Source organism: Tiliqua scincoides, chromosome 12, assembly GCF_035046505.1.
Source record: "Tiliqua scincoides isolate rTilSci1 chromosome 12, rTilSci1.hap2, whole genome shotgun sequence".
NCBI lineage: Eukaryota > Metazoa > Chordata > Lepidosauria > Squamata > Scincidae > Tiliqua > Tiliqua scincoides.
Window position 1 is genome coordinate 18,708,219 of NC_089832.1, and position 27,288 is coordinate 18,735,506.

At 48.5% G+C, this 27,288-nt stretch overlaps 1 protein-coding gene across 6 annotated transcripts in view; it reads left to right on the top strand.

Moving 5' to 3' along the window:
* The window catches only part of STARD8 (StAR related lipid transfer domain containing 8), an 87,909-nt gene that overhangs the window by 15,486 nt on the left and 45,135 nt on the right, over positions 1-27,288 (top strand). Inside the window, exon 1 of one of the 6 annotated variants that reach the window (XM_066639914.1) lies at positions 653-676. The exons of 2 other annotated variants lie outside the window; for them this stretch is intronic. Coding sequence is in view for 3 of the 4 variants with exons in the window: in XM_066639912.1 (XP_066496009.1) it covers positions 11,175-11,193 (19 nt within the window). In the remaining variant the exon portion in view is untranslated. Of the gene's footprint in view, positions 1-652; positions 677-11,015; positions 11,194-15,251; positions 15,274-24,991; positions 25,014-27,288 lie in introns of those variants that run through there. 3 more of the 6 variants (XM_066639912.1, XM_066639911.1, XM_066639913.1) reach the window with 3 other exon arrangements.

Genomic DNA, 27,288 nt, shown 5'->3' on the forward strand with positions numbered 1-27,288 from the left:
CCTCCCTTCTTGGCAGTGCCCGCTGTGAAGCAGAAGCCCTGGTGGCAGCTGTGGCAGACGGGCAGTCTCTGGGTAGACCTGCAGGGGTTGGCAGTGGGCTGGCAGCCTGAGCCGCAGTCCTGGCCAGGCTTCCCCGGGAGTAAGCCCCCTGCCTCTCGCGGGGCTTACTTCTGAGTAGACCTGCAGGAGCTGGCAGCCGGAGCCGCAGTCCTGGCCAGGCTTCCCCGGGAGTAAGCCCCCCTGCCTCTCGCGGGGCTTACTTCTGAGTAGACCTGCAGGGGCTGGCAGCCGGAGCCGCAGTCCTGGCCAGGCTTCCCCGGGAGTAAGCCCCCCTGCCTCTCGCGGGGCTTACTTCTGAGTAGACCTGCAGGGGCTGGCAGCCGGAGCCGCAGTCCTGGCCAGGCTTCCCCGGGAGTAAGCCCCCCTGCCTCTCGCGGGGCTTACTTCTGAGTAGACCTGCAGGGGCTGGCAGCCGGAGCCGCAGTCCTGGCCAGGCTTCCCCGGGAGTAAGCCCCCTGCCTCTCGCGGGGCCGGGGAGGGCCGGCCTGCGGGCGGGGAGGAGCCGCCCGGCCGCCCCGCGCCCTCCTCCTCCCGCGCCCAGCGCCGGCGGCAGCGCAGCTGATGGAGCGGCGGAGGCGCTCCTTGCCGGGGCTGCTGCGGCGCCGGGAGAAGCCAGGTGAGCCTCCGCCGCGCTGGATGCGGACGCGCGGCTGGGCAGGCAGGGGAGGCAGAGCCTCCCGCAGGACTCCTTCGGAGGGCGCCGCGGGAGAAGCTGGTGCGCTTCTTGACAGATTGGCAGCAGACCCCGAGGGCAGTGGGGGCGGGGAGCGTGCAGGGCCAGTGATTTGAGTGGGGGCTGCACAGCTTAGGGGGGACCCGCGGGGTCCATCTCCTTTGTCCCCTGCCGTGTGCTGTCCACTCCCACTTGGAAGGAGCGCTGCCTTCCGCACACAAGGACTGGTTGGCACTAGAAAGTGCCCCCCAAGTGATTCTGGTTTGCCCTCTTCGGCGCTGGATGGAGATTTGGGGGCTGAGACAGTAGCTGCTTTGGCCGCTTGTTCTGGCTGCTGTCTCCCTTGTCAGGTTGCAGGGGAGCATGTTGTGCCTGCCTCTCTCCCCACTCCCTTAGAACGAGGGTGGCCTTGTCCTGTCCGCTGGGTAGCTCAAAGAGCAACCTTCTGCCAAGCCCTCTTTCAGGGCCAAGGAAGCCAGGCCAGGAAGGCGGCTTGGGTACCTTGAGATGCTTTCAGCAATTAAGTCCCTGCAAAGCCCCTGCTCCAATGTGGCACACATTCTGTGCCAAGGAAAGCCAAATTTGACAATCTGCAGGCGTCCTGTTGCTTTGGATGTATTTACTAACTTTGGCTTTTGGTAGTCTTTGACACATGAAGCTGGCTTCCACCAAGACAGATCCTGCATCCAACTAGCCCCAGTGATCTGGGCTTTCTAGAGGATGTCCCCAATGCTCTGAAAACATAGTAGGGTCTGATTCCCATCTGTCTGTTTTGCTTAGGTTTGGTCAGCTACAAAGAAATAAATACTAAGATGTGCTGTGGAAATATCTAAACAGTTTTTTTTCTAGTAGCCCAAAGTGTTTGAATTGAACTCCTGCCTTGACTGCTCAAAATCCCACTCAGTGTCTCTTGTGGCGTCTTTCAAGCCAACATCCTGCAGTCTCCTGAGCCCAAAACTTGCAGTTTATAAAACAAAAGCTGAGTTCAGGATGTTGTATTTTGTACCCCAGATCAAACCCTTTGCTTCTGTAGTCCATGGACCACGCGGAGACCTGCAGAATGACCATCTTTAAGCCCAGACCTGTCTGCAGGAACCAGTGCGTTTTCTCCCCACCCCACACCGTACTCATGTATATTGCATAGCTTTTACAGACCATTGTTTGGTTTAAAATGACCACTTCCTGCACTACAATGTGGCATTATTTGCCAATCTTTCTTCTTTTTTCCTAAAACGCTTTGGAAGCCAAAAGGCACAGGATCTATTTTTTTAAACAAACAACAAAAAAGGGAAAAAAAACTGGAAAAGTGCTGGCATTTCCTGTGTAGCTCACAACTGAGCTGATGTCGCCATTGTGACATCATCCTGTATCCTGGCCTTTGTAAATGATCCCATTTTGCTGGCCTCTTCTCTCCAGATGTCAGGAGTTGACTTCTTCTTTTATAAGCACCTTCAAACTCCCTGCCAGACTGGATCGGCCGGGATTAAGTTTGGTGTGGGTTGCCAGGTGTCTCTTGTAGGGCGAATGAACTGCTCAGTTGACTTTAAAATTATTTTTATTGACATTTTCAACAAAAGATATAAAAATAAAACCAAGAGATCACGTCTACTTTTGAGACAGGAAAATACAGCCCAGCCAGAGGAAATGAAGATTATCAGATAAATGAAACATCAGACTTTATAGGCACACACAAAGTTCTGTTGGTAATGGTGATGTTGACTTGATGAATGCTTAGCTCCCCAGCTTTTGTTTTAATAGTTGCAGATGCAGTAATAGTTATTACTACAGTTGCAACTACTATTTGTAGTTGCAAATACTACTACTTGTAAATAGTACTACTACTATTACTATTACTGCTACTATTACTATTATAGTACTACTACTACTTGTAAATAGTAACTACTATTACTAATAGTTGCAGTTGCAGTAATAGTTATTACTACAGTTTCTTTCTTTCTTTCTTTCTTTCTTTCTTTCTTTCTTTCTTTCTTTCTTTCTTTCTTTCTTTCTTTCTCATTCTCATTCTCATTCTCATTCTCATTCTCATTCTCATTCTCATTCTCCTCTGGGTGTTCTGGGATCAGTGCCCATTCATAGATAAATGTTCATGAAAACTTTAACATTGTCAAAAGATCTAACTGTTTTTGAAACATTAGAAGTTTTAACTGTTTAGAATAAGTAAACTAATCTCTTTTTCCTAATGCAGGTATCTAATACATATCAAACCTGTAGATGGTTAGAAAGTTTTTTTATTCTTAGAAAGATAATAGCTTAAAAAAAAAGTGACAGCATCTAACAAGTCAGTTGATCCAATCTTTTTGAATGGGGTCAGATGCTCAACCCCGGACTTCCGAATCATGAGACTGCTCCTTGATTCAAAACTTTCAGAACCAAGCCAGCCTCGCTGTAGTAACTGCACCTGGCTGTCCTGCCTTCATTGTCCTTTCCCAAAAAGAGATGCAACTCTTGTGTAGGGCCCTGCAAGCTCCTCACTCAACTCTTCCTAGTTACCTTGACATTTATGTTGATTTTGGCAAGTGGACTCTACTCCTTGTTCTGCAACAGCTGTGCAGATTGGAGGAAGAAAGGAACACAAAAAGAGTAACTTTTCTTACCTGTAAAGATGATTTTCTGCTTATGATTTAATTTTTATTTTTGAGAAATCTTTTGCTGGTAGACTGTAAGTGCCTTTGTATGGGCTTTAAGCAAATGATAGAAAACAGGCCTTACTCTCTAGTATTGAACGTGGGTGCCCACTTGAGGGCATCATAGTGCAGTTGTGGCTTAAGCATCATTAACAAAGGACTGTAGTGTTATTAAATTCAGTAGGATTTTTTTTTGCTGGCCTCCAGAATTAAAGTGCTAAATTGTTATGGAGAGAAGAGCGTTGCTACCTCTGGCTGTCATGTAACTAATTTGCATACATTTATTTATTTATTGTCTTTCTTTTGTGTCACCCTTCCTCCAAAGCGCTCAGAGTTGTGTATGTGGTTCCTTCTCTCCTTTGGTTCTCACAACAACCCTGTGAGGTTAGGCTGAGAGATAGGGACTGGCCCAAGACCAGCCAGGAAGCTTTATGGCTGCGCAGGAATTTGAGTCTACAATAGACCTTAAAACAAACAAACAAAAAATACTGACATTAAAAAAGGTACAAAAGGAAACAAGCATATAAGTTAACAAAGAGATCACACCCACTTTTGAGACAGCAAAATAAAGCACAGCCAGAGGAAATGATTATCTCCAAAACGAAACAATGAGCTACGTGGGCATACACAGAACAAAAAAGTTCTCAGTCCGGCCCCAGAACCACTACACCATCCTTGATTGTAAGTTTCTCGGGGCAGGGAACTATCCTCTTCTTCTTTGTAAAGTGCCGGGCACTGCAGGGGCTGGATATGATCAACAACAGCAATTGATGATCCTTGTGGGTTGAATGAAAGTTCCCCCTTCCATTTTGGGACTTTGGGTGTGGAGGTGGGAAATGAGTTTGCAGTTGCTCCTGAGTAGGCTTGATGCAGGCTTGAGGCATTTCAAACAGCTCTCAATTGTTTGGGAAAATGCTTCATCTCCCTGCTTCTTCTTCCAAGTCTGCTTGGCGGTTTGCTCCCTGCCAGCTATCCAGCTTGGCCCCTTTATCCCACGGAGGAGCCTAAAGAATTCCAGTGATCAGGGACCCCCGAGCTGACGACCCCCAGCCCCGCTCCTGCGTGATCTCTCACATGCACACACACAAGCTCCCTTGTCTGGGTGGTGCCGCGGTTGGCCGGGGCAGGGCCCCTGGGCAGGGTGGCTGTTCCTTGGTGATGTGCTATGAACTATTAATATCCCCCTGCGCATGGGTTCCCTCAATGCTGCCCATTCATCAGGCTGGGGGCGGCCTGCTTGTGGTGTGCAGGCTGTTTGTCTGTGCCCAGTCCACTCACTCCCTGGTTGCATCCCAGCGGCTGCTCCTCTTCTTCGGGGCAAACAGAAGTGTGTGTGTTTTGCTGCCGGCCCTGCTGGTCTGGTCCCTCCCCAGCATCTCCTGCCTTTTCTGAGTGCCTGGGAAACATTTCCTGTCTCCAGCATTCCACCCCCTCCTTCCCCCTCTGGCCTCCTTCAGTTCCTTTGCAGAGGAGGAAATGAGTGGAAAACTCTTGAAATCCTTCTTGAGGCCGAACGCCTTCCCTCTGGAACCTCCTGAAAGCTGCTGGAATCCAGTCAGGCCAACTTCCCTTCTGCCCTCTTGTCTTCAGCTCAGTGGATCTGGAATGCTTGGGGAGCTTGTGATGGTGGTGATGTGACGTGCACCAGGCTTCCCTGCACTCTTGGGCTCCTAGGAACCTCAGAAGAGCTCTGCTGGACCAGGCCAAAGGCCCTTCTAGTCAGGCTTCCTGTATCTTACAGTGGCCCACCAGATACCTCAGGGGGCACACAAGACAACAAGAGATCTACATCCTGTTGCCACTTCCTTGTGTCTGGCATTGTCAGGTAGCCCACTTCTTATGACTTGTAATCTGTGATGGACTTTTCCTCCATAAATCTGTCCAGTCCCCTTTTAAAGGCATCTAGGACTTCCTGTGGCAAGGAATTCCACAGATTAATTACATGGGGAGGTATGCCGTGGCAACCTGTCCTGGCTGTCGTTGCTGTGTCTCAGCTTGACTCCTAGGAGGGGAGATTCTTTGCCACCAGTGATGGCATTAAGATTCCCTCTTGTGCCTTTGCTTTACTTTGGAGGTAGCCCATTAATTTGGGCATCCCTCATGCTGAAGCCTGTTGTTTCTTCCCTTGGCTTGTGTATTAGCTGGTCAAGGCTGACCCGTCCCCAGGACCTTCCTCTGGCCTTGGATATAACCAGTGGGGGACACCAGAACTCAAGCAGGATGCCCCAGGCCTTCTTGTTCCTTTTATATAGGATTCTGTGGCCAACCTCTATCTGGCCCGCAGCCAGCCTCTGATCCCCTGAGAGCCTCTGGTCCAGTTGACCAAGCACAACCAGAATTGTGCTTGTGGGGTGGGGGGATGGGGGTGCTTTTAAGTGTGTGCTTTATTTCTTGGGCTGTGTTGGTGCTTGGAGAAATCCTGAGCATTTGAGCCCATTCATTTATTCATTCATCTAAGTTCCATCTCTAATGTATTTATTTAAATTTTATCATTTGATTACTTTGTCCGGCCCTCGACACTGTACCAGATATTTGATGTGGCCCTTCGGCTGAGAAGTTTAGAGACCCCTGTGCTAGATGGAAGTAGACAGGCAGGCAATGGAGTGCTGAGGTCCAAGCCAGAAGATTTCCCCCTTTCAAACGCCCCACCCTTCCAGAGGCTTCAGCTGAGCCCCAGTTGGAGCAACCAATCTGGAGCTCTCCAAGGTCCTGGGACTGTGGCCCTGCTTGTTACTTGTGTAGCTGGCCAGACTGACTGGGCTGGGCTCCTTTTGGGGGCTGCTGCTAGGATAGGACAGAGCCTGTAAGTTTTGGTTTGCAAAATACACACAGCAAATATGAAGTGTTAACTGAGCCAAATGCTGGGAAAATGGCTCAGGAGTAGGCTTTAACTCCCTCTCCCCCAAAGTGATGATCCCAATCCAAGCTGGCCTCTCCCATGACTCCATTTACCTTTGGGGGAAAATGCAAGAGATCCAGTTGCTTCTAGTTTGACCCTTTTTCTTCCTGGCCAAAGTGAGCAGGTTGGCTGGGAAATTGTGGTGTGGTGCCATTCAGACCATATTGTGACAAACCCAGGGCGGAGTAATGGTAGCTGTTTATTCCGTCTCCCAGGGTTTCTCCCATTCGCTAAACTTTGGCACCAAAAATAAGCACTTCTTCTAAGAAGAGATGCCACTTCCTTTTTGCAGAGAAGCTGTGTGTTCTCTGGGGCTCACACTGTCCACTAATGGAACTACCCGCCCCATCTCTCTTCCTCCCGCAGATTCCCCACCATTTTCCTCTCTTAATATATGCTAATTTTAAACCAGCTGTGGGTAGTGGAGCTCATTCTGGAGGGTGGTGAGGTGGGCAGAAACCCACTCCAAGGAATCCTGGAAGACTTAATGATACTCTGCATAAATTTGCAGAGGAGTAAGGCAGAGTTTTCAGAAAGCAATGGGCCTATTTGATGACATAGTCTGAGTTGCAGCAGACACTTCTTGGGAGAGGTGAGGCCACTTCTCATCTGTAGCTCGTGGAATGAATTAAAGAAAAAAAAAGGAAATGGCTGCCTGATTCACTGGGGACACTTTTTTAATTGATCAAAAGACTTGTGAGCAGTTCATCTAATTGAAAGCTCAGGCTCTGTGGTACCGAGACATCTTGAGCAGGGCTTGGGGGGAGGGTGCTGCTAGCCAGGTCCAAGCTTTCCCACAGTTAGTTTTCCTTCAGTCCTGCCGACTGGCTGTCCTTGATCCAGCTGTGGCTCAGTCTCCTCAGAAGCAATGGGGTGTGGGTGAGCTTGACTAGGTTGTTCCGTTGGGAGGTACAGCCCAGTTTTGGACATGCAAGTTAGTCAGAAGACCTTCCCACCAAGTGCAGTTGGTTTACTCCTAAGTAAGTCTGTATAGAGTTGTTGTACTCTTCGTTGTGCCTGATGTTGTTGGGTTGGGACCAATGGGAGTGAGGCATCTTAACTGCACAGCTGCAGCCTTGAAGCCAGGCCTTATCTGTTCCTGGCTCCAGACTGTGGAAATCTCCCTGAGAGTAAAAGGTGACATGGTTGTGTCCGGCGCTTTCCCACTTACCTCCCCAAATAGAATCCCTGGAGTGTGGCAAGCATGGAGGAAATTGGGGCCTAATTTTTGAACACAACAAAACCAAAGTTGCCTTTCACTCTTTTGCATCTGGACTGTTCCTTGGGAGTGGGGAGTTCATTCCATCCCTCTCAGTCCAGCAGAGAGACAGAGATCTGAAAATAAAAGCATTGAAATGACCTCTGGCACATCCAGAGGGCTAAGTCTATTGCAGCAAAGACAACAGAGCACCTGTTATGGCATCTGAAAGATGAAGGGCCCAACGCTGCCTTGCAGTGGAGCAGCCAGTACAGTTTTCACCCTGTTAAAGGAGCCAGTGTGTGTGCACATGAGATTAGGGTTGGGACGTGATGCAGAAGGGTTTGACTCTCCCCCTTCCCGGTGCCACAGGCCCCAATTGAAATTCCTCCCCCTGCCCAGGCTGCTATCAAAGGCAAAGGGGGAAGACTGGCAGGGGTGACACTCTGGCAAGAAGCTGCTGAACTAGAATGTATCAGGAAATGTGACTGTTTGATTTGGCTTAAATAAAGATGAAACCTGCCTGTCTCACCACATTGTGAAATAACTCCATTGAGCCTGATCTCCTGCCTTTGGCTTCACAGGGAACAGTCACTGCCTGCCTGCCTGCTTTTTCACAGTGCACAGGCTGTGGCTCTAATAGGTAGCTGTCGTTCCTCTTTCTACATACCTGTTTGGTGACTTGCCGTTGTACGTTACATAATCCTAATAACGGTACCTTTTCCATCCCAGAGCCCTTTGGTGCTCCCCACCTTCCACAGCTCCTTTTTCCTCAACCCTGCCTGCCCACTGAGCACTTCACTTCATGCACCCGATGGGGTGGACTGGAGTCCACAAAAGCTGGTGCTGCAATAAATGGGTTAGTCAATGTGAAAATGCTGCAAACCTGTTGTTTAGGCAGAAGCTTGACTGTGCCCAAGGCCCAATCCTACTGCTGTGCAGCCCCTTGATAAGGGAACAAATGTTCCTTTACCTTGAGGAGGCCTCTGTGACTGCCCCCCCGCCTCAGTAGTGCACACTCTGTTGGCATGGCTGCATCAGTGCTGGAAAGTCAACTAGGATTGGGCCCTCAGACTGGGGACCACTTCATCTGCACGCTGATGAAGCTCACTGGGTGACCTTGTCACATAACTCAGCCTACCCTACCTCACAGGGTTGTTGTGAGCATAAGAGAGGATGTAGAGGGGAGGAGAGCATGGAGTTTAGAACCCTGTAGAGAGGGAGGAGCAGAGGCTGGGACATCATTGGAGAAGGAAGGGAAGCATTTGGCAGGCTGTCTCAAGCATCAGGGGGGCTTGTCTGGCCCACAACCGTATCTTTCTGGGCTTCATTGTGAATGAATGTGAGCTGCAGAATTCCCTCTGTTTAAAGTGTGGCCCAATTTTAACCCCTTTTCTGTTTTCTGAGCGCTAAAGTAGCCTTTTCCTTTCACCACCAAATTTTACAGTTAAGCCACTGGCCACTATGTTGGGTCCTTGTGCACAATTGTTTTTTTCATGTGCATATTTTTCAATGTGCTTTTAAAAAGCAGAGCTGGCAAGAGGCACTTTTGCACACTGAGAAGGCTTAAGCGGGAAAGCTGGATTCAGATCCCGGCTCAGCCCCGTGAAACTTGGAAGATGCCAGTCCTAACTCATAGAGCTGTTGTGAGGATAAACAACATGGGATCGCCCTGTGTATGTTGCCTTGAGCTCCTTGGAGGAAGGGTGGGATGCAAATGTGATAGCTCTTCGTTATTCTCTGCTAGTCAACATCCTCATCCCAGCCAACTCTGCAGAACTCGTTGTTCCTGTTTTGTGTTCATGCGCATGTTTTGTGGTTTAGATCTGCACCACTGAAATGAGCAGCAGGGAGTAGGCAGACCTGAAACAAGGGATGGGATTGTGTTTGCCACTGCCAGCTCTTCCCCCTTCCCCAGGTCTCTGTGGTACCCTCTTCCTCTGCCCCATCGGATAGGCACAAAACCTTTGCACGCTGCAGCTGAACCAGGACAATTGCACCTGTGGTGGTTCCCCTGTGCTGCTGCAGCATGTTGCTGGTGCAGGAGTTCTGTGCCCTGGTTGCTTAGGACAGCAGACCACATGACCCAGCTCTGTGCATCCTTGTGACCAGCTGGCAACATGTTCTGTTTTTGTATAGACTGTTACAGGGGAAAGGGAGACTTCCCTGTACTTAGAGGTGCATTGGACTGAGCAGCATTGGACAGTGGAGACAGGCAGTTGTTATGGGAAGCAGTGGCTTGAGAAAAGCACATGGTGTTTACTTACACCAGGTCTTGACCTGGATCAGGCCATTGGTCCATTGGCCGAGCATTGCCTGCTCTGAGTGGCCGTGGGTGTCCCTAAGAATCCACCGAGGGGGTTCTTTGTAGGCCAGTGGCTCTCAAATGTTTTAGCACCGAGACCCACTTCTTAGAGTGTCAGGCTGTTGGGACTCACCAGAAGTGGTATTATTAACCTGGTGGTGATGTCGTGGCCAGAAGTGACATCAATTGAGGCTTCAAACCTAAGCTGCGACGAGTCAAAGTTCCATTTCACAGTGCGCTTGTGCTGTTATTTTGCATAGCTCAGAGTTCAAACATTCATGTTCAGAAATCAAAGAAGAACACAGTTCCTTCTCTGACCACACAGCCCACCCCTCTTTCAAGTGTCCCATTTTCCCACCTATTTGCCCCATGCCTCTCTCCCACCTTCTAGCAGTTCTGTGCCCTGTATTTTCAGTTCAGTGGCAGCTGAGCTAGGGCTAGGTGACCCACCCAAAATTGGTTCGTGACCCACAGTTTGAGAAACACAGTTCTAGGCCTCCCACCTGAGGATTCAACCTGGGACATTCTGCTCACACAGAGCAGTGGCGTCTCCCCAGCCAGACAAATGACGATGTAGGTCAAAATCCAACCTTGGTGAGGAAGCCCAGGGAGCTCCTGTGCTGTGGTTGCTCTACTGCTCTGATCTGCAGTTAAGCTTTACATACTCAGTGCTGTCCCATCCATGTGGTTGACTTAAGACAGTTGCTGCAGGTGGTAATTTGTGGTGGCTCCACCTGCTTGCCTTTCTCTTTCTGTTCCCTGGAGTGGGAAACGGGGCAGAGGAGGAAGTGTGTAGGAAAGAAGTGTAATGGGCTAGGGCAGTGATGGCAAACTCTTTGGACTCAGCATGTCAAAAATTAAGAAAATCCCTATCTTGACACTGCTGGAGTGTCATTACCCCCCAACAAAAGAGAAACAATTCTTTTTGTATTCATTTATTTTAAAAAAATACAGTCCAGTCATGTGCGGTGCTTTGTGTTATATCAAGAAATGTCAAATAATTTCAAAAATGAAGTATGAGTAAAACAAACCCAACTGTTGTTAGGTATTGGTGAAGACTGGCATGTCACCCAAAATGTTGTGGCATGTCAACTTCCTCGGTTCACCATCACTGGGCTAGAGTGTCCTTGCACCAAACTCCTCCCTTCCCCACTTCCCCTCCCTCCCTGGCGATGCGTGTGTGTTCCTGCCAGCTGAGCATAACAGGTTCAGTATCTGATGAAGTAGGCTGTAGCGCGTGCAGCCTTCTGCTACTGTTCCAATAAGAAACCACAAGATCTTTAGTGTGCTTAAATACTTGTATACTCAGAATTGGGTTCTCAGGCTTCATATGCTGAGGATTTGCTGCCTTGGTGTCCTGGATTAGTGAGCAATCTGGAGCGAAGCAAAGGGGAATGCTGGAAAGCAAGGAAGGTAAAAGTGCCGTTGCTTGGAAAAGTTTCCAGAGGCTTCAGCTGACGGAGCTGGAAAGTGATTGGCTCTGAGCAGCGAGGGGAGGACGCAGCCCAACAGTGGTTTAAGGAAGGAGCTGCGGTCCAGCCACCTGTGTGTGTGTGTGTGTGTGTGTGTGTGTGTGTGTGCAGCTTGACTTGCCCTGACAACAGCCAAGGAGCTGCAGCGGCACCAGCCGCTGTCACTCCTTTGCTAGCAACGAACGCCTCTTGGATGTGTAACGCTTGGGTTGTCCCCTGCTTTTCATGCAGCGGGAAGGAAACTTGACTGGATTCTTGATGTGGTCCTCCTTCTTCAAGGCAGATTTTTTTCCACCACAGTTGTGTGCCAGCCTGAGCTTCGGGAGATGCCGCACAGCCTCCAGGTAATTCAGACAGCTTCACTCTGACAAATGCACCCTGCAGTTGGGTGGTCGCTTCTGTTCTGGGGCTGGAGTTGGAGATATCTCAGAGAGCCCGACAGACACCTCCTGATGAACCGACAGTTCTTTTCTTCCTTTTCCCAAGTCAATGTGCCTGTATTTGCCTTCAAATGATAGGGAAAGGTGTTGTGTCTGTTCGGTGAGATGCTCACAATTTTGCGACTTGTTTTTTCTTTCCCCAAGTGAGATGTTTGCGTCTGGGTGTCTTCGGTAGCCGTTGTGAGTCGGAGAGGTAAGGAAGGCTTGCTCCTGAACGGGCACAGCTGTTTCGTAACAGTTGTAAACTTTTACAGAAGCTCAGGCTTTCTAAGACTGAGTCATGGCAAAGCATGTGCTGTGATAACACCCTCCGTTGCGGTTCTTCTCTTGCAACCCATTTGTGCTGTGGTTTAATTCTTTGGGGGGGGGGTCTTGTGTTGGTTTTCGTGGTGGTAGAAGCGACAGGCAAACTGAGCATATGGTATTCAGTGCATCTGGTAGCGTATGGTTCACATGGGAGTATTGCTGGCCAGGTGTACATGGCACACCACTGTGTCCCAAAACCATCAGCCGAGTCAAGCGTATACCCTGGTTGCTACCAGCTCTTTGAGGTCTTGTCCTACAACTGTTGGGCAAAGCGGATATTTGGAAAGTGCCTGGAAAAAGTATTGTGAAAGGTGGATAGGGTAAAAAAAAAAAAGCTTTTGTCCTTTCCTCCTTGGTTTTTGCCTTTCCCTGCTGGCATGATTAACTGCAAGGGAGGGGAGCAGGACAATTTCACCTATAACAGCTGCATGGAAAGTGCAGTTGATTTTGGGAGGGGGAGGAAAGCTGCATTTGCTGACATGGCCTCCATGCGCCTGGGAGCCCTGCCCTCCTTTGCACCCGGGAATTCTCTTTCTCTCTGTTTCTAAGAACAACCAGAACAAAATGGCCCTGGTGCTGATGTCATGATGCCACTAATTTGTGGGTCCCAATCTTCCCGTTGAAAATGGGTGCTGTAAAGTGGTAGTAGCAATAGTTCTGCTTCTTATCGTAGTCGGTAGGCAGGCCCTAGATGGGTGCACTTGGGCCTCCCAGCAACCAGATTGCCTGAAGTTCTGACCCTGTTTATGAGCTTATCAGTCCCATAGTGGAAAACTTCAGTGCTCATTCATATTTCCTTGGGTGCCGGAGATGCGCCTGATGGTTGGTTCAGCAGAAGCAGCTGGCTGGTGCACTCTCACAGCCTCAGCACCTCTGCGGTGAAGCCCTGTCCAAGTACACTGACTTGCTCAGGCTGCAATCCTAACCTCACTTTCCTGGGAGTAAGTCCCATTAAACACATTAGGACTTACTTCTGAGTAGACCTGGTTAGGATTGTGCCCTCAGTCGTGCAACAAGTGCCACGAATGCCTGCCCCAGCTGGTTGACCCGGACTTCACCCCTGGCACCCTTGGGGGCCCTGTGTGTCCCATACTTTCCCTGCAGGTTCAGGAGCCGTTGCTAATTTTTTTCTGAGACCCCTCTGCTAAGCCTCCAAAGAAGCCCAAGTTTGGAAAGCCACTAGGCTAGGAGATGAACATTGGAGTATCTCTAATAATGGCTGCTGCAGGAGCAGGAAAACTTGCATTGCAGGGTTGGAGATGCACCTGCTGCTGTTATAGGTCATCCTTGGGAATGCGCATTCACCGAAGAAAGATCTTGTCCCAGAAATGATTATGAGAACTTTAAATCTCCCTCTCCCTCTCTCATACCCTGCCTGTTTTGCTTCTGCTCTCTTCCAATCTCTTTCCTTGTGCATTAGGAGCACATTGTCCCAACATTGCTGGGGTGATTTGCTTTTCATCTCAGACCTTGTCACTGAAATGTGAACTTGTCATTTTGGAAGGCTAGGAGCACAACACAACCCTCTCTTCCCTTAAAGCAGGGGTGAGCAGCCAAGGCCCACAAGCGTCTAGCCCCTTTGCTGATCCCTGTGCTAGAGGCATTTAAATCTGCTGGCAAATGCAGATGGATTCTGCCTCCTTGTTTCCCTGTGAGATGCGCATCCCAGTCTGCATTCTGCTGGTGGACAGAGTAAGGCCTGAAGGAAGGGCCTGTCTGATGTTACCATATGAAAATTAGAACCTGCTTCTCCCCTCTTCTAGTCAAGGGCTGATTTTGGTTGGGGCTCACCAGAATTCTATTGACATTGAGCTCTTGAGCATATGGAATAAATAATGGTAAAGACAGGAGTGTTTCTACACATGTGCAGAGTGCACAAATGAATAATGACAATGAATCTCCACACCTTTGAGGATTAATGGGGTAAAACCTTCATAGTGTGAGCTTCTAATTGGGTTTGGGTCTCCTTCTCCTTGGACAAATGAATGTGTCTGGTGCCTTTTCAACTAGACAGCTCTTCCTCCCCTTTGGGACACTGGAGGGAATGATTTGTGAGCTGGATTTAACAGCAGGGTAAGAATTGTACTGCAGTGTATGGAACGAGGTTTCCCAAGAGCTCAAGTGGTTGCAGGGCCAAGCCTAGCATGGAGAATGAATTAATTAACCTTTGCGCACATTTCCGGCACATTCTCTGGCAGCCAAAGCATTGCCACAGAGTTCGGCCACATTCCGATAAAGTCAGGGGTCTTCCTATCCCAGTTAATAATTGAGCCACAATGACCCTCCTTGTGCTGAGTCTCCCTCAAAGTCACCTCCAGATAATTATATTAACTTCTGCAAGCTTCAGACACTTAAAGAGACAGGCTCCTTTTCATTCTCTCCCTGTGTACGCAAAGACTGAAACTCTCTTTGTGCCAGGGTGTGATGTCATGAGCATAAAAGTCCCAGTTTAAATTCTGCACATTTTGCAGTGCCCCTAAACTGTGCCTTCCACTTCCACACAGTTGCTCTGGTAGAGCGACTGGGAGCAGCTGGAACCCAGGAGGAGAAGTTGCAGGCTTCGGCTAAAAGCACGTCGATTTTGCTGCACATGGGGAAGGGGGCTGAAATCACAAAGGATGGTGAGCTTACTTTGTTTGGCTGCATTCAAGAAAATGGTTAAGACCTGAGATGGTTTGGTGCTCATTGTTCTGTGTTGGTGCCAGGCCAAAGCAAGGTTCATGAAATGAGAATCGATATGCTGATGAGTTGGGGGAAGAGCAGAATCTCCACCTTAACAGAGTTCCTTCTGCTCCAAGAATAGTTGTGACTGTCCCAGTCCTTGCACTATATTCCACCTGATGCATCCCAGAGGGTTCTTTGCTTGTGGGCCTTGTGGATAAAGACCTGCCCTTCCACCCCCAGCCCCAGTTCCTTTCCTCTTTCCATTCCCCCTCTAGGTTGTTGTTCTTTTTCTTCACCAGCATTGTTCCTTTCCTGCTCTCATGGAGGTCAGGAAGGATGTCCTGGAGTTGCCTAACAACCCTCTCCCAACTTCCTCCTTGCCCACCGCCAGAATACTGAACCCCTGAGCCCCAGCCAAAGTTTCACGATGTCCGTTGCACAAAGGGATCTTGGTTCCGGATGTTGACTCTGAACGATTTTTCTGTCTGAGGTGCTGAGATACGAGCGGCTTCCCATCCTCTGGCACAAAACATTCCCTGCTCAGGCAGTGTCACCTCAACGTCTTGGCTCCAGACTTCTGGGGAAAATGACCATGACAGAAATGTCATCAGGTTGGTGTTGCAAAGACAATGAGAAGGTTGCTTTGCCGCACAAGGGCTTTTCCTGTCCTCCTAGCTGTTCTGGGTGGTTCTCTCCAGTGGCTTTCAGGGGCTGCTGTGCCTGTTGCTGGTTGGGTGGCGCTCAAGCTGAGGGAGCCGACCTCTGTTTCCCAGGGATAAGTGGAGCTTCTTTCCAGCTCATTGGCTAATGGCCAAAGCCCAGATATGAATCTGGAATTAATCCCTGGAACTGAATGGAACGGCTCTGAATTGAACCTGGCAAAGCTCTTCTTCTGCCGGCACTCGCCCTGGACTTTGGGAGTGAACGGTGCCCAGTTTATCTTTGCTGCCAGTTAATAAGTGACACATTATCCCCTCTGCGTGCGCCGGGGAACATTTACAGAGTGCACAGCAACAGCACTGTTTAACTGGCTATTTTAACGGCGGCTTATCGGGAAATGGTGCTTGTCGGCTGGTGCCAGAAGCAGACTGAATAAGCAGAGAGGAAATATTACCAGCCAGGTCTGGAAAGGACCTCGTTCCGCCAAACAGTGGTGTGACCCTTTTCTAATCTGTTGGATAAGGCTCTAAAGGGCACGTGGATTTCACACCCTTCTGCTTCCAGGCTTGGTGCCATTTTAAAAGATTTACAGAAGGACTGGTTTGTACCGTTGGGCCAATGTAGAGCACTGGGTAGGGAGCTGATTTCAGTACCTGCTAATCCTAGGAGCTAGCCCCTGGGAGCTCCATGTTCAGTAGCAAAGTCAGACAGGGAGAGCTGCCCCATCAGGCCTGCTTGGTCGTCTCCAGAGGCCATTCTGGTTTGTACCAGAGTTCTGGACTGACCTTGAGTTGAACCCCAATTTGGGATCCGGGAGATCCAGATGAATATCTGTGCTCTGCTCTGCAGTTCAGTGGCTGACCCTGGCACCCCTGTAACCGTCAGGCAATGTGAGGAGTTCCATAGAAGGGTGGAATGACTATCGAGTTAGTCTAAGCGGATCTGTTACATCTGCCAGTTGTGATTCCAGGTAGCTTGAGAATCATCGAAGCTGAACACAGAGGGGTGGCTTGGTGTGGCAGAAACCTCTCAGCAGAGGGAGGCTGATTCTTCCTCTGTTGTGGGGTTCCTTGTTGTCGTAGTCACTCAAGAGAACCAGGATCTCCACTTGACCTGTGCACATGCACTGAAAAGAGACTGACAGGACCCAATGCTATCCAACTTTCCAGCACCAATGCAGCCCCGAGGTAAGGGAGCAAATGTTCCCCTGTCTTGAGGAGGCCTCCGTGACTTCCCTTCCCCATTGCAGGATGCAGTGCACACCCCACTGGCACAGCTGCGTTAGTGGAAGTTGGATAGGATTGGGTGAGACAAGATACAAATGCAGAACGCTGATTGGATGTCCAGCACAATGCAGTGTTGAAAAGTAGTCCTTTTGAGCGAATGCCTTTTAAGGTTTAGTGTCCGGTAGTTGCTTTTTTCTGCCATTGCAGTGATAGAGACTGGGGATGGAAGTGTAAGGGTGCTTTTGTGTTGTGGTCAACTGTATCAGTCTGGGCAAAGCTCACTCTCTTTGGGCAGGGGAGGTGAGAGACTGGCTGGCTGGAGCTCTTTCCAGCCCTGCAACTTGCCTTAGGGCCAAATGTTCCGCTGCCTCCATCTCTGTGTTTGTTTGCATGCCATGGGTGTAGGGTGAGGGTAGCCTGCTTTGCCAAGAGTGAGCATCTCTACAAAGTTCACATGGGTATTGTGTTTCAGCGGGTGCCTCAGCAGTGCCCCAGAGGTTTTGCAAATGAAGGGAACATCTGGATCAAAATGCGATGCAGACCTTGATTGGGTTAATGGGGACCAGAGGCTCTGCAGCGCTGTCCGGGGTTCTTTATCGCACAGCTGCTGGTGCCTGGCTTGGGGGAAGTTTGCATCCTGGGATTTCCTGCCCTTTATCTCGGCAAGTGGAGAACAGATGACTGGGAAAAATGTGCAGAGCTGGGAAGCACCTTTTTCTCCATCACTTCTTCAGAGTCCTGCTATGTCCAGCAGGAGATGAATGTGTTTTTGGCTCATCTCAGGGGTGAAATTCTAAATTGCGCTTTGCGGGATTTGGACTGCACTTTGTATTTGCCTGGGAATTGGCTTCTCACCCAGCTATAGCAAGCCGCAGCTAAGCCGCAGGTTGTAGGACTGGCCACAATGTTAACCTCCTAGTGCAGTGGTTCCCAAACTGTGGGTTGGGACCTGACTTTTGGTGGGTCCCATAGCAGCTGAGCAGGGCCTCCATTGAAAACACAGGTGATGGAAGGATGAGATAAATAACTGCCTCAAGTCCTGAGACTTTTCAAAAATCAGATAGCTGCTAACTGCCCTGCAAAGAGCTTCTGCAGTTTGCAAACATGTGTAAATATAGGGTGATTAAACGCTGGAACATCTTTTTTTCTGGTATTTTCACCAGAAAATAATACTTGTAAGCTGGTAAAGGCAGAAACACAAATAATACTTGGAGCTGAGTAAAGGCAGAAGCTCCCCCCCCCCCCCCACCAAGAAGATTCTCACATGAATTTAGCCTGGTGCTGGAAGGCACCTCTGTCCTGCAGGCCACCTGTTCCGTGTGCTGCCTCTGCCCCTGAATCTCCAAGCTGCTTCCTTCAGCTCTCCCGCCACCCCTCAGAGCTCAGAATGATACGCGCTTGGTATGATGTAGCTCTCTCGCCACCCCACCAAGGAATGATACATGCTTCCTTGGACTCCATGAAGGGGGCTTTCTTGGTGCTGGTTCTGCCCTTGTCCCAGGGCTCCGCTGGCTGGCTTGTTGGCAACCATCAAGGAACACAACTCCATCAGAAGTGTGTGAAAGTGATGTCCTTGCTGTTCACTTCTCCACAAAGATGACACACTTGGTAGGTTTGGTTCACTTGAGTAGGTGCAGGGACATAGACATCCTCACTGCCTTTGGGCCATCAGCTGATCTTATCTTCCCCCTCCCCTCCCTGTGGAATGCCTCTTCCCTGGGTGATGCAGGCATGAACTTTATCACTGCCAGTCCCTCTGCCTTTCTCTCTTATGCAATTCATTCCATTCCATTCCGTGTCTCCTCCCCCCCCCCCCGGTGGAAAAAAATTGCATTTCAGATGCTGCCATTTGCAGCCTGTGATGTCTTCCTCTGGGTTTCTCTCCACCAGAGGGAGAAGGGGGAGGCTGTTGCTTTTGTCACCTGTTCTCCAAAGTCCTTTTCTGAGTTCCCTGCCTGGAATGGGAGGCAGGTAGCAACTGGAGAAGGGACTCTTCTGGGTGTGACTCCTCAGATGCAATGTGCTTTCCTTATAGGAGAGATTTTCAGCCAGTGTGCTATGGCACATCAGTGTGTTGTGAATGGTCCGCAGGTGTGCCACGGGAGTTTGTGGAAGGTCATTTATTAGTAGGGCTGTTGGGGATATGCGCTGCCTGCCAGCAGCATGGTGTGCCTTGTCAGTTGTCCAAAAACTGACCGTGTGCCTTGACAATTTTATCACCTTCTCAGTGTGCCATGAGATAAAAAGGTTGAGAATTACTGCCCTGGAGATACTCACTTGGCCCCAAGACAGATGCCCTCCTCCTGGTACCAGGTAAAGAACTTCTTATTCTGGGTCTAGGACTTTTAGATCTCCTAATCCTTCTGTTTTTTGTTTTTTTTAATCTGTTCCTCTTCTGCTGTGACTGGATGCTGTTTTCACATAGATTTGCATCATTTATTGTTTTTGCTTACTTGTAAGCTACTCTGAGAGCCCTTTGGGCTAAAAGAACGGGATATAAATATTTCAAGCAAATACAAACATCCCCGGCCTTCTTTGGCATTGGCACATCAGAGATCCGTTGCACAAAGAATGAAACGGTTAAGCTGCATATTTTGGTGTCGTGCTCTTAATAGCATTTGTGCAACAGGCACATCCCCAGAGTAGAGACATTTTGCTCCCGTTCCAGAGTACTTTTTACTGCATGAACTTTTTGAATTCCACGTCTTTAGTGGCAGTGAAATCTTAGGCTCGCGATCATTAAGCCTTCAGGGAGCACATGGAAAATGTCAGGCCTTCCTGGCCAGACCAAATCCTCTTGGGATGAAAGCACAAACCATCAGGCATCCCACAAGGGTTGGCTGTGAAAAAGATTAAAGCTCCCTGGGGAAGGGAGGTCCTGCTTGCAGCTGAGCTCAGTCAGCCAGAGCAACTGGAGGATTTGAGAACTCTGCGGGCGTCTTCCAAGCAGCTGGCCCTCAGAGAGGGTGGGTTTTCTGGATATGGAGGTGGTGGTGCTTGTTTCATAAGGCCAGCTATCTGGGCATCGAAATGCAAGAGCCATCTGGGGACCTGGTCACTGTGGCCATTGAGCCACACTCCAGTCACAAGGAGTTTGCTGCACAGAAATTGTTCCGTTTAGGAAATGGCAATGAACACCCATGTGCCAGTTTTACCGCAGGTCCCCATGGTGAAAAATGTCTGTCAATTGGAGCTTATCGGCTGCTTGTCTAGGCCAGTTTCTCTGTTTAAGAGAGTGGAGCAATAAAGCTGTCCACGGCCTGGCCTGTATCGCCTCAGGTGGGGGTTGCCTCACCCATGGAAGGTCCATCATGTGAACACCTCCCTGACACGCTTGTTTTCTATATTTGCAGGTTTTCTTTTAGACAGAGAAGCAATACAACAATCCCTTGCGCTTTTGTGTAGGTCAGCCATTTTCAACCACTATGCCGCGGCACACTGGTGTGCCACGAATAGTCCGCAGGTATGCCATGGGAATTTGAGGGAGGGTAGTTTATTAATAGGGCCTTTGGGGAATGTGAGCTCCCACCAACAGCATGGTGTGCCTTGGCAATTGTCAAAAAGCTGATGGTGTGCCTTGACAATTTTAGCACCTTGTCAGTGTGCCTTGAGATGGAAAAGGTTGAAGATGGCTGGCCTAGGTAGGGACCACAGCACGGGTGAAAGTCAAAAATGGATGAGTGACAAAACAGAGCCTTATTTAGCATGCAAATTTATTTTGGCCATGAAAAATGTAAATAACTAGATAAGGCAAGTGAATGAGTATGAAATCTAAACAGAAATAAAAGGAAAATAAAACGTCAAAATGTTGACAAATGTAATGGAAGTTTGGATGACATCAGACAGAAGAGGAAAGCGCATGGACAAAATTTGAAATGTGACTTTTAAGTGAAAATAGTTGAAAGAGCAAAGTGATTGAAGTCAAGTTGTTGAAAGTCAAGGTGTTGCTGTATATGTGATTCCCTCATCTGCAACCTGAATTTGTCTGAGGAGAACTTTACTGTAGGGCTCAATACTTTTTTCTTGCCAGCTATCAGCTTGTCAGTTTCAGGACCAGCCAACAATCAGGTTGTGCCCCATTGGTGGGTCCTGACCCACAGTTTAGGAAGCACTGGTGTAGAACACTTGTAATGTGTGAAAAGGCCATAGGTGTGTGCACAAGTCTGTCAGTGTAGGAGGTCTTGTTTACTTATAAAAACAACCAGCTTCTTGTCCGGTGGGGCAAGTGTGCTGCAGCCAGACTTCAGGATTTTTAGAATTCTTGGGGGTCTTTCATACCTTGACTGTTTCAGTGTTCTAAGGAGTTTCTTTTCCTTCTTCTCGTGAGCATTTCCTGGCACACAAGGAGTTAAGGCTTCTTTCCAGCGTGATTGAAAAGAGTGGTTTCCTTCATGTCCAGGGACAGTTTATTTTTTGGCATTCTTTGGGATTCAGGGAGGTGCTGGTTTCCTTGAAGGCATTTCCTGTATGTAAGTTTATTTTTGGCTCAGTGATGGAGGACAGAAAAGGGCTTGAAACAGTAGGAATGGATGGATGGGGGGAGATCACATTTTTGTACATCAGCACAAACTCCACCAAATCTAGAGACCCCTCTCCTTTAGAGAAAGGGGGCAACCCTGCCTCTTGCTTTCCTCTCCGTCTGTGCCATGGCATGTTTCTATGCATGGCTCCCAATTCACAGGCTTGTGGAACTGAGGATCAGAAACTTTTCTTCAAAATTTATGTTGGCTTTATATGAATTTGGCAGCCTAATTCCCAAAACGGCATCCATATTGCCCTGCCGCATCTTGTTTCAGAGATATGGCATAGCCCCATTAGTAAATAGTTCTAGCAGCTTCCTCATGAGGAAGCCTACACCATGCGGAAGCTGCTTGAGCCATTCACTAATGAGAGTATGCCATTATCTCTGACACTAGAGGTGCAAGGGCAAAACAGATGCCATTATTGGAGTAAGCACCCAAATATGCCCAGGAATAACTTCTGAGACATTAAAATATGTGTTGGCCTGTATTATTATTTAGCAAAACATTATATCCTGTCTTTCTCTGGGGGCTCAAGGCAGCTCACAATAGGAATACAATCAAAATTCAGGCAAGAAATAACAGAGCATGCTGTCAAAATAACACTAGTATCCAGAAGAAGAGCCAGGCGTACACCTCCGTTTTGCTCCGACCACCTGGAATGGTTCTGAAGGGGAAGGTGAGAGGCCCATTGCACATCATGATGAGGCTCCCTGCAAAACTTAGTGCTTTGCACCCCCTCTAGCTACGCCACTGAGTGTGACATTCTTGTGTCATTGGTGTGATTTCCAAGAAGGCTTAATGATACAAAGATGACCAGACTGGTGCAAAATGAGCCAGTCTGCATAATGAATCATGTTCATGTTGGCAACCTTCATAAATATGCTACCAATATTGTAATGAGTGGATGGGGAATCACGTGTGTTTGCATTGTAGTGAAATGTGTGATGTTTTTGAAGCAGTGAGTCTTTTGTGGAACCTGCTATTGGCATGAACAGGTGCAGCTCTTTCATTTTGGTGATGTTGTTCCCCTTTGAATCTCATCTTGGTGTGTCATGAGAAATTTGACAATTGGCCTGCGTGAGATGTCGGAAGGTGCACACTCTCTCCATTGTGTGTTTGTATTTTTTTTTCTTATTGGTGTCAGTTAATTATGGAACTGAAGTTATCCAAACACATCTTGTTTGAAGATAGCATTTCATCTCACAGATGCTGTTTCCTGACTGCCCTTGTGAATGGCTCAATTGTTTCTGTGTTGGCTTTAGGCCTCGTGTCTTGTAGGGCTGGTGAGAGCAGCTCTGCAATCTGGTATTCTGACAGAGATGGAAATTATTATTATTATCATTAATAATAGTATTTATATGCTACTTTTCATCCAAAAAATACTGATGGTGTGTAGGTTAGTGATCTGGGTAAAACCTTATAATAAAGTGTTGGTGTTAGATAGTATTATTGATAGCAAACCTTTTTATTCCAGTATTTTACAGATATTTTAGACAATGCGTTGTTTAATCTTTTCCCAGTGCCATTAGTGGGATGCGCCAACCACTTAGGCACCCAAGCCCACCTAACACTGGCCAGACCAACAGTTGTTGCTAGTAACAGGTTTATGCAGGAACAGAAGGAAGAGTGCAATGACTTTAAATTTAAATAAAAGACTGCCCTGCTCAATCTTGCCTGCATTCTTATGAGCAAGAGAAATCAGCAATATGTACAGTTGTTTCCTAGTAAGCCTCAGTCCTTTCGTTTCTGCTCTCTTGGAGTCTGAAAAAAATTTGAGCATTTTAGAGATGACAAACTAAACATGAGCCAGCAGTGTGATGGAGAGGCAAAAAGACAAATGTGATTCTAGTCACATTCAGCAGAAGTATAACATAGGTAGAGCCTGCATATCTGTGAATCCCCTGTCCACAAATCTGGCTCATCGTAGGTCCTCTGGACCCACATTGAGCCAAACTTGGGCTCTGTCTGGACACACCAAAGAGGACCAGAGCTGTGCTCTGGTTCCCTGTCACTTCTTGGCAAATGGTTTCTCTTTTTGGGCATGCAAAACTTTGTGTTGACTGGGCCACTCCTCTGCTGTGATCAGGAAGGTTTTACTTCCTTCTTCATTTCATTGCGATGTCCTTATCAACACACACAGAGACATCTGCCCTTGAAAGCAAAATCCAGTTTTTGAGAAGATGACCTGCAGGTGGCGAACATCAAATCCCGAGGATGTTCCTTGGATTTGGATTCAGCTTTTTCACACTGTTAGCTAAGAAAAATAGAGGGGAGTAAAGTCAGTGTCTCATTAGTGAGAGGACTGCAAGTCTTACTTGACAATTATTGGGGCAGTGCAGTAAAAAAAAACTGCAGGAATTTGGTGCTTGACCTTTGGTGGTCACCTCTTAAGCAAGGACTCCAAACCAGAGGCCTTAAGCTAAAGGGAAGAAGGGGATTAGAATCTTTCCCTGAAGTCAGCTGACCTGCAAGTCCCCATGAAGGAGAGAGAGGTCAGCTGTAGCAATGGGATGGCGTCCTGAGTACAGTCTTGACTCTTTGGCCTGCATGCCAGAGGCTTAGGAAATGGGGCTGCTGGATAGCTGTGTGAAAAGTGTAGCTTGCTGCATTGTGTTGTACTTGGCACAACGGCATCATGTCAGAAGCATGGTTAGGGGTGGACCCCATAAAGCATTCATGGGCATCTCCTCTGCAACTCAGAAGGTCTGGAAAAATTAAAAAATGTCTTTGTTTTTCAATAGAGAACATTCCGTTTCTATGCATTTTCACTGCATTTCCTACAAAATGCATTTTGTTTTACATTATGTAACCATTTTCCCCTGGGGGCTGGGGATAAGAATAGGCCCTCAGTTTGGCTGTACTTGTCCTAAGAGGTGATTAAACAGCCATCAGGTAGATGGGACTCGTCAGCCTGGGAAGGCAGCTCATGTGAGAGAAGGAAAACTCTGATCCCAAACCTCCACTGCCTTGTGGCTACATCCAGTTATGGAAAAGGCTTCAGGAGTCAACCTCGAGGCAAAATCCGGAGCCGGAGTCCCTGAGGCAGTTCATGGCTGAACACAGTCACGTTCTGGCAACTCCTGTGACGCCGCTGGAACCAACCGTATTGGCTTCTGCCTTTCCATTGGACCATTTCAGCGACGTGGAGAGGGGGGATTTGCTGCATGGGTAACAGCCTATCCTCCATATCTGCTTTACCCAGGCTTCGTGCACTGGAGAGGACACTGTTCCAGAACCACTATTAAGAGCTTGACACCATAGTCTTCAGAGACTGAAGGATGCCAACAACAAAAAAAATGTGACCATTGTCAAGAGAATGAATCCATAGCACATCAGACAATCTGGACCATTTTGAAGTTGTTATATGCTGCTGTTTTTACGGAAAACTGTAAGATAACACTCCAGTGTGTGCTTTTCAGTTTATATTTGGCAGTATGAACAAAAAACAAGATAAAAAATATCCGCAACAGTGTTTTGCATGTCCAAGCTTTGTCAATCTGATATTGTTTTAATGATGCACAACGAAATGTTCTTAGCAGCCGGAGCTCGACTTGGAGAAAAGAAGGTTTATGATAGGCGCAGGGTAGCTGTGAAGGCAAGTCCTGAACCTGTAAGGAATTTTATAAATACCAGCAAATTCCACCAGTGTTACATGAGGTGTTTGCACAACAGTTACTGTTTGTGGTCTCTGCAGGATGGATTGTGTAACTCTCCTCCTCCTCCTCCCTGAACAGAGATGCAAAAGGAGATTCCCACCTGCTTTGGGAGCAGCTTCAGAGTTGAAGAGCATCTTCTTGCTTGCTCAGTCTTTCCCTGACTATCCGGTTCATGCTGAGCAGTTGCCCCAGGGGGAAAAAGAGGATTTCAGCCTCCCTGTTTTCAGAAGGAATTGGGCTTGAGGAATCCTGGAGGCATTCAACATACAAATGAACTCCCTTCTGGGTAAGCAAGCAGCCCCCAAAGCCTGACACTATCTCCTGTTGAAGGGCTACCTGCTATGTCATCCCAGTTTGCCTCCCAGCCAGTGGAGTACATGGGGGACCACCATGGCTCTAAACCAGGGGTGCTCAGTAGGTGGATCGCGATCTACCGGTAGATCGCGAGGCAAAATGAGTAGATCGCGGAGTGCCGACCCCCCCCTTCAGGTGCCTCTGGGAGGAAACGCCGGGAGTGAGGCCCATTGTACTCAATGGGGCTTACTCCCAGGTAAGTGTGGCTAGGATTGCAGCCTCACAGCCTAATTCTAGGCATGTCTACTCAGGAGTAAGTCCTGTTATACTCAGTGGGGCTCAAGGTACACCAACATACATTGTACACATAAATGTTATATGTTATGATGGCGCTAACATTGTAAAAAAAACTCTGGTAGATCTCCGGGCCTTGCTGGGTTTCAAAGTAGCTCTCGAGCCAAAAAAGTGTGAGCACCCCTGCCCTAAACCAGCTATTTTCAACTAGTGCGCTGTGGCACCCTGGTGTGCCGTTAACGGTCTGTAAGTGTGCTGTGGGAGTTTGGGGGAGGGACTTTTATTAGCAGGACCATTGAGGGATGTGAGCCCTAGCAGTATCGTGACCAATTGTCAGAAAACCGGTGCGCCTTGACCATTTTAGGACCATTTTAGGACCATGTCGGTGTGCTGCGAGGTGAAAAAGGTTGAAAAAAGCAGGCGGCCTGAGACATAGCAGGGCAAAAGTCACCAGATTTCACAGCATGCTGAGATACTCTCTGGCCTTTTCCCAAAGTCAGGCACCCTCAGTGCTTAGGAGGTTTCTAAAGTCTTTTCCTGGGGGCTGCTCTGGACCTGCTCAGGGGTACTCTGCCAAGTGTTGCAGAATTCTTGAGGAGAACATGACCAAACCTGGGAATCCCCCTGTCTGCAGAGCTGGAGTCCTGTCCGGTTTTCCTTCTGTGTGTGAGAGAGACGAATTCTGAAGAGGGAGATTCCTTAACCTCCTCAGACCCTGGCAAAATATAAATTGATATTTTATGATGGAACTTCTATTAATTTTTTACTAAGGTTGATTGGAAATCTTCCTGCTTCCTGCAGTAATTAAAAGGCCATTGTTGTCGGTGGAAAAACGGAACTTGAGCGTGGGTGTGGGGCTGTATGAGTGCAGGGGAAATAGGAAATTTTTGCTGGCCAACAGCCACCCCAGGTTGCGGACCCTCCTCCGTCTTCTGCCCAACTGTTGTCTCCACACATTTGGCTGCTCCCTTCCTCCTTGCAAGAAAGCACCCCCCCCACTGTGCTGTTAATTTGGAGCAGACCGGCGGGACAGGAGCTCGGTTTGGGGGCTAGATGGCTGGAGTGGGTCCTGCCCTGCTGAGGTTCGCCTGCACCAGCCTTGATTAGCAGAAGGCTTTAAGCCGATTGTGGTCTTTTCGACTAAGTCTGGCCAGCTGCCCTTTCGCACTAAGTGGCTCCTTTGTGGGAACCGGTCACGGAGTGTGCGACTGAATGGGCCACTTGTTCCCAGGCCTCTGCCTGGGGAGTCTTAGCTCTGGACTGGAGCAGCTGATGGGATGTTGCTCTGATCTTCCTGACTGGAGGGGCAGCAACAGCCTTGTCAAAAATGGCCACAGTCCAGCCAGAGCTGAGCACCTTTTGATTTCTGAAGAAGGGCGAACAACGTTCCCCAAGTTGTTGTCGTTTATATACCACTTACAACAAAGAAAGTTCAAAGCAGTTTACAGAGAAAGTCAAATAACGAAATAGCTCCCTGTCCCCAAAGAGCCCACAATAGTTTAAAAAAAAAATGCAGACCACCACCAGGAAACTAACTTGCTTGTAACAGCAAGCTAACATTGAAATCAGTGGGATTTGAAAGTTCTCAGTGTCAGCCCTGCCTTAGCCCAGCACCTTTTTTATGCTTTATTGGGCAGAACAGTTGGATTTAAGAACATAAGAACAGCCCCACTGGATCAGGCCATAGGCCCATCTAGTTCAGCTTCCTGTATCTCACAGCGGCCCACCAAATGCCCCAGGGAGCACACCAGATAACAAGAGACCTCATCCTGGTGCCCTCCCTTGCATCTGGCATTCTGACATAACCCATTTCTAAAATCAGGAGGTTGCGCATACACATCATGGCTTGTACCCCGTAAAGGATTTTTCCTTTCAGAAACTTGTCTAATCCCCTTTTCAAGGTGTCCACGCCAGATGCCATCACCTCATCCTGTAGCAAGGAGTTCCACAGACCAACCAAACGCTGAATAAAA